The 9,297-nt window shown below is 40.9% G+C and overlaps 1 protein-coding gene across 1 annotated transcript; it reads right to left on the bottom strand.

The window, feature by feature from the left end:
• Positions 1–923: 923 nt before the first annotated feature.
• On the bottom strand, positions 924–6,698 carry c15h4orf48 (chromosome 15 C4orf48 homolog). The gene is made up of 4 exons (XM_054753101.1): positions 6,567–6,698; positions 6,304–6,429; positions 6,044–6,132; positions 924–1,662 (listed from the first exon to the last, which is right to left on the bottom strand). The coding sequence occupies exons 2-4, from the start codon at positions 6,416–6,418 to the stop codon at positions 1,594–1,596; spliced, it is 273 nt and encodes a 90-aa protein (XP_054609076.1). The 5' UTR covers positions 6,419–6,429; positions 6,567–6,698; the 3' UTR covers positions 924–1,593.
• Positions 6,699–9,297: the final 2,599 nt, after the last annotated feature.

Raw genomic sequence — 9,297 nt, forward strand, 5'->3', positions numbered from 1 at the left:
CAGCACGGATTCCATCTCCGGTTTTGCACCCTCGCTTTGTCCCGTCTTGTCATCCATCGACCCGTGTGTGTGTGTGTGTGTGCAGGACAGCACTGCCGTCCTGCTGCACACAGCCCTAAACCGGCTAGCACGCATCAATTTGTATTTAACTTGTATTGTTCATAAATGCACTACACTTGATTGTTGCATATCATTTAGTCACTATATTCTGGATCTAGGATTGGGCTGGATCATCAAAGCCAGCCTGCCATTAAATCCATAAACTTGGTATATTTTCTTACCTTGGTGCCTTTCTGGCAGAGGAGTAGAAGAAATACTTAAAAAATGCTCCAATTTGGACATTCGTAGTTCGAAGGATGCAGGTCTGCAACCTATCACCACTGCTGCCCTCTAGTGGACGTTGAGCGTCGACACCTAGCAAAATGCAAGGGACTTGCGAGCAAAGGGTTCAGTCCTAATTGTAACTTATTTTGGAGTGGCTCCATGAAAACTAGAAACGGTATATAAGATTAGAAACTGTCTTTTTTTAGACTGGTTTTCTATATTTGGCCGTGGCACCATTTTTGTAATGGCTTGAGGATAATGGTCCCCAGTTCACTCTCCAACTGGACACGTGTGTACTTTAAGTTTAATTCGTTTTTCTTTCGCAGGACCCTCCCATTGGAGTTGTAGCAAGGCATGCAGAGTGCCAGCCTCCGGACTGACATTGTTGAACCGTGGCAGGCTCATGCGGTGTGTCACTAAGGGTCAAGGTGTGCTTTGGCTTTTAGTCCTCATGCATCTTATTTGCAGCATTTCACCTCAGCTGGCAGTGGTAAAGGAGGGAGGGAAGGGAGAATGCTGCATTGCTGCGACACTGCTGCTCATCTGCCTTGACTTGGGGTGCCCTCTTGTGGTGTAAATAGGAGGTAGCTGTAAAATGTTGATTTTCCACATTTTAATCAAGTTCATGGCACATTTTATTTGTCCTTTGCACCCCCTCCCAAGTTGACAAATCTTTCTGCAACACAAAAATATTGATGTTATTCGACTACAACACAATCACATTTTTTTCTCTCGCAGACGTGACAATGCAAAGACTTGTGTGACATTACAACATCGTGTACAAGCGACTGCAACGCGGTTATGACTATCTCTCGATATTGCGGTAATCTGATGGGTATTGGTGTCATCTCTTACATACAAAATCTATACATAGAATCTATGGTAACAAAAGGTGCTGTAAATTCATGCTACAGTGCTGTGCTAAGTCAAGGCCGATAAATATGAGACCTCTCTCTGGACGTTATTCCTTTTTTGTTTTTGCTCCAAACAAAAACAAGATCAACAAATCAACATCATGTGATTTGAAAAAAATGATGAACAGAAGTAATCAATTCATTACATTTTCCACAATTTTCTAATCAAATTCTACTACAAAGGACTTCCCCAAAAGAATCAACTTTGGGTTTTACAATGTAAGACATCTGTGGTTTGTTCCAAAAAAAAGTGCTTCATCACAACATTCAATCACAGATATGAGAGAAAATAAAGTGTCCATTGTGTGTTGAAATAAAAATCGCTGTACATGAGTAGTTTTGGAACAGGGTGGGTTCAGCGCAGTGAGCTGGGCATGCAGTCGCACAAAGCCCTCCTCTCAGCCCTCAGCACCAGTGTTTCTGTCTGCAATACAAATACCACACATTCATTACATTGGAAGATGCTCAAAATCCTACACAAACAGCCACCAGGGGGCGTATTATCAAATAAGACATCCTCGGGAGTGTCCAATTGTCCATTTTGGCTGTTATGAATTAATATAGGGGAAATTTGTTAGAGGATATTTACTTTAAAACATTTTAGAGCGTGTTCCTTAAATTGGCCTTAAATTGTTACGACAAAAAATGTCCAATTGAAAATGTCATTTTTGACACATTCATTAAAGGTGTTGTTCCTCTTCAGCTTTTTTAAAACAAAAAACATGAGACGGCACCACTGGCTAGCAGATGTTACAGTGGTTTAAAAGAACAGATTGAACTAATAAATGTATATACAGTCGTCCCTCGCCACATTGCGGTTCGAATTTCGCAGCTTCACCCTATCACGATTTTTCAAAAATATATCAATTAATAAATCATGCTGTTTCGTGGCTTAATAAGGCCTATTATTAACGTAAATTTCGGTGTATAAGCCGCAGCCACTACATTTAGAGAGAAAAGCAGATTTGTTGTTATATAAGCCGCACTGTTGTATAGGCCACATGTGTCCACGTCATAAAATTGACATATTGTGGGCCGCATGAGTCCATGAGGATCAGGCAGCTCTTTATTCGACAGGAGGCAATCATGAGCTACAAAAAAAACTAATGGCATTGGCAATTGCAGAAGGTTGACTCAATATAACAGTCTGACTCACAGTGTCGTCTTACAAACAACATTAAACTCATCACACACCAACTTAAGACTCAAAAGGCACCTAGGAAATATACATTACAAGTACCAATACAAGTTTAAAATAACAAACAGCTCATTGGAGGACAAGCAGGATAGAAAATGGTGGATGGCGCTGCAATGCTGCCTCTGCCCACCAAAGGGAGCCAGAGCCCAGAGGGAGGCTGATGTCATTGCCCCCAATGAATGCGTTGCTCAGATGCAATGGATTGTGGGAAAACTTTAAGAGGGTTGTTTTTTTTTCTCATATTGGTACATGTTTTTATATTTGTCAGGTACACCTTTTGAGTCGCCGTCACATCACCATGGCTGAGGTGTCTGGGGTAGTCCAAAAACTCTCCCGTGGCAAAGCTGCGAGGGTGGACGACTTTCACCCTGACTTCCTTAAGGCTCTGGATGTTGAGGGACTGTCTTGGCTGGCACGTCTTTTCAACAATGCACGGAAGTCACAAATTGTTCCTCTGGATTGACCGGGGTGGTGGTCCCCCTTTTTAAGAAGGGTGACACACTCCTCAGCCTGGGAAAGTCTATTGCAGGGCGCTGGAGAGAAGAGTGCGACCGTTAGTCGAACCTCGCTAACAGGAGGTGCATTGTGGTTTTTGTCCCTGTCGCGGAACACTGTACCAGCTCTACACACTTGCAAGGTTGTAGAGCATGGGAGTACGTGGGAGTTTGCATAACCAGTCTCCATGTGCTTTGTAGACTTGGAAAACGCATTCGACCGTGTCCCTCACAGTGCCCTGTGGGGGGTGCTCCGGGAGTACGGGATTGGTGGCACGCTACTACGTGCCATTCGGTTCTTGTACAACCGGAGCAGGAGCCTGGTTCGCATTGCCAGCAGTAAGTAGAGCCTGTTTCTGGTGAATGTTGGCCTCCACCAAGGCTGCCCTTTGTCACCAATTCTGTTCATAATTTTCATGGACAGAATTTCTAGGCGCAGCCAAGGTGTCGAGGGAGTCCAGTTCGGGGGCCTTAGGATCTCTTCTTCTCTGCTATTCGCAGACAATGTGGTCCTGATGGCCTCATCAGGGACGGTTCACTGCTGAGTGTGAAGCTTCTGGGATGAGACTCAGCACCTCCAAATCCGAGGCCATGGTTCTCAGCCTGAAAAGGGTGGATTGCACCCTCTGGGTTGGGAGCATGGTCTTGCACCAGGTGGAGGAGTTCAAGTATCTCGGGGTCTTCTTCACTAGTGAGGGAATGATGGAGCGCGAGGTCGACAGACAGATTGGCGCAGCATCTGCAGTAATCCGGTCGCTGTACCGGACCGTCGTGGTGAAGATTTAGCGGTTGATCTATGTTCCCACCCTCACCAATGGTCATGAGCTTTGGGTCATGACCGAAAAAACGAGATTGCAGATACAAGCGGCTGAATTGAGTTTCCTCCGTAGGGTGGCTGGATTCACCCTAAGAGATTGGGTGTTATGTTAAGATTTTCACTTTTCCCCTAAAGGTCTTATAATTGTTCACCAGATGGTGCTCATTTTTCTTCCCATTTAACGCAAAAAGCCATCTTTTACAGTTTTCTACAAGGGTGCATTGATAGTGAAATGATAATGTGTGTCTAGCTCTGTTTCTTAATATCGGGAGTGACATGATAGTTTAAAAAAAAAGTTAATGCATTTCTGTTTTTTATTTTTTAGATTAAAAAACAGCAAAGTTACTGAACGTACTGGCCATACGAGGATTAAGATCACAAAAATGTAAGTAATAATTACTATGTACTGTGTATATCAGGCAGAAGGACTTTTAAAAGAGTGATTCATTTAAAGCGAGGAAAAAATATTTTACAGGGGTTTTTAGGAAGCTGACATTTTTGGCCCCGTGGACTCTGAGTGTGAGTTAAAAAAAGAAAATAATAATAATAACAATAATAAGCAAATACTCACTGAAATGTGTTGTAGTCATCCCTTGCTACATCGCGATTCAAACATTGCTCCCTCACTCTCTGTTTTTTAAAAATGTATGAATAAATCTATGGCCTATTATTAGTAAAAAAAAATATATACATATTTAAGCAAATTGTATGTATTTTTTGCCCAAAACTTTCAAGTATAAAAATGGCTAAAATTCAATGAACTAAACTAAAATACAAATACAGTATACAGTGTTCCCTCATTTATCATGAGGGATAGGTTCCCAAAATGGAAAGCAATAAGTGAAATGCGCGAAGTAACCAGCTTAATTTTTTTAAATTATCATGTATGTTTTAAGGCTGTATAACACCTCACAATACACTTTATACACTTTTCTCAGACAGGCATTAACATTTCCTCACATTTTTCTCTTGTTTAAACACTCTTGAAGTTCAAATTTCATTTGAATTTTAATGATCAACCTGCGAGTTTGGACACAAGAAATTACTAAGTGACTCACGCGTATTTGACTCATCTGACAGTGCCTGGTCCTGCCGCCATTCGACTGTCGCGTTTTTGCATCCTTGTTAAAACATATTTCTCCTTTAGTAGTATTTTACTCCTCCTCCTCGTCCTTCATGACCCGAAGATTCATGTACAGTATTCCAGAATGCCGACTTACAGACGCGTAACTTCTGCCTTCCTTCAGCACATATGATCGCAAGCAACAGGAAATACGGCAGAGCTGCAAGGAGATTGATTGACAATGGTCTACAGCCAATCAGAACGCAGAACACAATGGTCGGGTTCTCCTTTAGCCAATCAGGACTGATGTGGCTCTATATTTAGCCGGCTACACATGCTGAGACAGGTGGAGGGAAGACATCTTTACTCCACCTGCACGCGTCTTCTCTCACATGAGTATACAACACCCTCTACTTCTAGCAGTAGTAAATACTATAACAGATACATACAACAGAGCACCGATAGATCACTCTAATACGCCACGAGGACGCAGAACACAATGCGCAATTATCGGCTGTTAAAAAAAAACATGCTCAATTGCACTTTTAAAAAATCCACAAAACAGCCAATCCGTGAAAGGTGAACGGCGATGTGGCGAGGGAACATTGTAAGCCAATAAGCCCAACTTGTGAATGTAGTAGTCCTACATTGGTCACTAGGTCACGAAGCACTCGCACACGCCGCACGCAACACACGCACACACTCATAGCACTTTATTTATTTATTTATTTATTTATATCTGTATTAATGTCTCTTCTGTTGTTGTTGCTTAATTTATTGGTATATATGTTTATGTGTTTGTTTCTTATGTTCTTATTCTTTCTTGTGTTTTCTTTCTTTTCTTGGGAGAATGAACAGAATAAGATTTTCATTGCATGGTATAACTGCTGTTTTACCATGCACATGACAATAAAACTCTCTTGAATCTTGAATCTTGAATCTCTTGAACTAGGTGTCAGTGATTGTTCGGCGAGACCACCACTGGCACCAGACTTGAACAACAGGCTTTAACGGCAGGTTTAAATGATCTCACTGCAGGCACAACAATAATAATAATAATAATAACACAGGTTACTGTTGTGTCATATCCCACAACAATTAAATTACAAAACTTAGAGATGAAACCTGCAAGATTTTACGGCCTTGCAAAGAAAATGCAAAATAAATGGACTGATACATGTATTGGTAATAGCGAGATATACTGTAAATATTGTAATAGTTGGTGCAACATACTCTGGCGTCAAGGTTGAACGCAGTCTTCTTTAGGTCCTGCAGGGCCCTCTGCATAAACTCAAATGCATGGCAGTCAACACACGGGCGACCTAGAATAAGAGAGTGCTTTACTGACGCTATGCAATGTCACTGTATTATTCATAAGCAAAGTCGCTCCCTTTTTTATTTGCAACAGATTAAAATGGTTTGCATGCATTCATCAATTCCCCCTACTTGCATCATTTAGAAAGGCATCCAAAAAAATGATTCAAACCACCTACTTTCTGCAGGGATGACCGTCCCCGTTTCCTGGTCAGCCTCTGCACCACCGAGACACAGAAGAAGCTGTGCCGCCAGGAGGAGCATCGCTGCCTGCATCAGTACGCTGGATGCCATGATTCCAATACCTGTAGATCCGTCATGATATTATCATTAAAAAAGGTGCTCACGTTACACTCGACCCTCAAGTCAGTTAAAATGACAGAACAGCATTCGGTTGTTATTTGTATTATAGACGCACGAACGGAGCCTGCTGTTTACCTACCTTGAATCTGTCGACGATGTACGCCTCAGAATAGCAGGTCAGCTCGGAAAGCCAGAAAATTGTTTTACTGGAGCCGATGTCAACGATCGCGCATGCGCAGAGCTCGCCATGTTCTTGGAGGGCAAAAACACATTTCAAAATAAAATCATCAGCGACTGTGCATCGTATTTTAAAGAATGAACGTAGCTTTTAACTTTTAAAATTTTGCGCTTTTTACATTTATTGTCTACTACTCTGTATGCCTATCCCAGCTGACATTGGGTGAGAGGCGGGGTACACCCTGGACTGGTCGCCAGCCAGTCGCAGGGCACATATTAGACAAACAACCATTCACACTCACATTCACTCACCTATGGACAATTCAGAGTCGCCAATTAACCTAACATGCATGTTTTTGGAATGTGGGAAGAAAATGGAATACCCATAGAAAACCCACGCACGCCCGGGAAGAATATGCAAACTCCACATAGAGATGCCCAACGGAAATTTGTTCTGCCCGATCTCCTGACTGTGTGGCCAACATGCTAACCACTCGGCTACCGTGCGGCCCTCCTTCTGTTTTATGTTTAGTGCATTTCCAGGCCAGTTGTTTTGATAATGTGCCTCAGATAGATAAGCAAGTTTGGGACTGAATGTGTATTACTGGAGGGTTCTTCTACTGTCAGCTGTCACGACTATCTTTCCTCGACCCAGAAGAAGAAAAGTGTGCCAAGGTAGCAGTAAGTAAGTGCACATTTTTTCTTCTAGATATATTCTACGAATATTAGAATAATGATATGGGTTTTTATGCCAAATTTCAGGGACCGCTGCTTACTCGTCTTGTATCTTGCAGTCTCTGCATTGATCTGCCAGTGTCAATCACTGCCAGTCAATCAACACACCTGTTGTGGCCAATTTTTTTTAAGTGTGCTATATCAGATGCTCAGTGAACTGCGTTGTCAACAAGCGGAGACAGCTCTCACTTCTGAAAATGATATAGTGCCAGTTGACAGTGCTTATGTACAGTATATATATTAACCAAGTATGAAGAAGTACTCATCACAACACAATTTCAGTAAATGTTATTATTGTGTTCAGTTATGGAAGAGGTAGGATTAAACAAGCTCTGCTTCTTCCCTCCCCTTTTCGAACGTGTTGAATTGTCCGAATGTAACTACGTGATGTTCGTTGTAACTTGTTAAGCATGTCTGAAACAAAAAAATCATACCATCGCATCTCCCAAACGGAAAGTAACCAAATACTCACGTGACTGTAATGGAGGTGGGCCTTTTTCGATTTGTACTTTTTAAAGTCATTTTAAAAATCTGTATCTGTACCTGTACCTGTACCTGTCTCAGGAGGGAAGCAGCAGATTGACAAAAATTAAAAAAAACACTTTTTTCCAAACCTGCTAACTTCAGTTATGTCAACGGCAAAATGAATGGAATTTTAGTTCCCACAGTGAGAGAGTAAACCAAAAAATATGCTTCAGAAAATCAGTTTTTCAGGGAGTAGGAGAAACCACTAAATTAAATTGAATCTATTACTGAGTAGAAAAATATAGATGGGGGAAAATGCACTAGGAAACAATAGTGAATGATGGCCAGGGCAATCACATGGTGGTAAATTCTGCAGGAAGACTTGGCTTATTTTTGCACTTGTATTCATAAAGGTGTTTCCTCTTATTTATTGATTTACTTTGACTTTAGTAGATTTTTTTTACACCTGTACTTTTACTTGACTACAAATGAATGAACATACAGTATCACTATACTCACAAAAAGTTATTTCAGGTGAAATTTCAGGATGAACCTAAAATACACTACAATATAACCTTTTACAGGTGAACTTAATTTGAACTTCTAGCAACTTTTGAATGTCCAACTTTCAGTACTTTTTGCACAACTTGCTGTTCTCTAACAAGGAGCTGAACGATCCATGAATTGAACAATAAATATCCCGGTTCAATCAGAATTGTTTTTTTAAAACAGTCCTCTTCATCAAGCTGTTCACATTTTGACATCATGAGACCACGATGACTCTTAAAACTTTATCAACAGTACCTAGCCATTGCTATGCTGCAAACAGGATGTTTGGCAGACGGAAGTGGCCACTGAGCTTAGAGTGCCACTGCGTGTGTCTTTAGCAGGTTGCAACAAAGAGACTGGAAGAGTCACGCGGAGGCATACTGTTTGCCTTTCTGTTAATTTTTTTTTTTTAAATGTCACCTGTTGTGAATTTTGCCATTTGGCTCCTTGTTAGAGAACAGCAAATTATACAAAAAGTACTAAAACACTGAACAGCTGGACTAAACTTCAAAAGTTTAGAGGTCAAATTAAGTTAACCTATAAAAGGTTATACTGTTCATCCTGAAATTTCACCAAAAAGCCCAACTTCCCTAACTTTAGGTAGTGTATATCATAAATTAATCCTTACAATTGTAATTATTTAATAACACTGGGATAAATATTATTATATTCAATACGCATTTTTCATAATTACTTTTTATTGTCTTGTGTGCACAAATTAAATAAATTGCGTTTCATCTATTGGATGTTGATTGAATGATGATGCTTGCTGGCATATTGTGGCGTTATATAGTTGTTTTGCATGATATGTATAACAAAATATGACCGCATGTTTCTGTAAGTCCGAAACATTCTTTATTATTATTATTATTATTATTGGTGAGACGTTGTTCAGTGGGCCTCCAAACAGATGTGGGCGGGGTCCTGACTGCTGTTTTCTTAGT

This window comes from Dunckerocampus dactyliophorus, chromosome 15 (assembly GCF_027744805.1).
Source record: "Dunckerocampus dactyliophorus isolate RoL2022-P2 chromosome 15, RoL_Ddac_1.1, whole genome shotgun sequence".
In the NCBI taxonomy this organism is placed as follows: Eukaryota; Metazoa; Chordata; class Actinopteri; order Syngnathiformes; family Syngnathidae; genus Dunckerocampus; species Dunckerocampus dactyliophorus.

Coding starts and splice junctions, on each gene's coding strand:
- c15h4orf48 (XM_054753101.1), bottom strand. CDS start 6,418: ATGGCATCCAGCGTACTGATGCAGGCAGCGATGCTCCTCCTGGCGGCA. Junction 6,133..6,303: donor GACGGTCATCCCTGCAGAAA/GTAGGTGGTTTG, acceptor CTCTTATTCTAG/GTCGCCCGTGTGTTGACTGC. Junction 1,663..6,043: donor CGTTCAACCTTGACGCCAGA/GTATGTTGCACC, acceptor TTTGTATTGCAG/ACAGAAACACTGGTGCTGAG.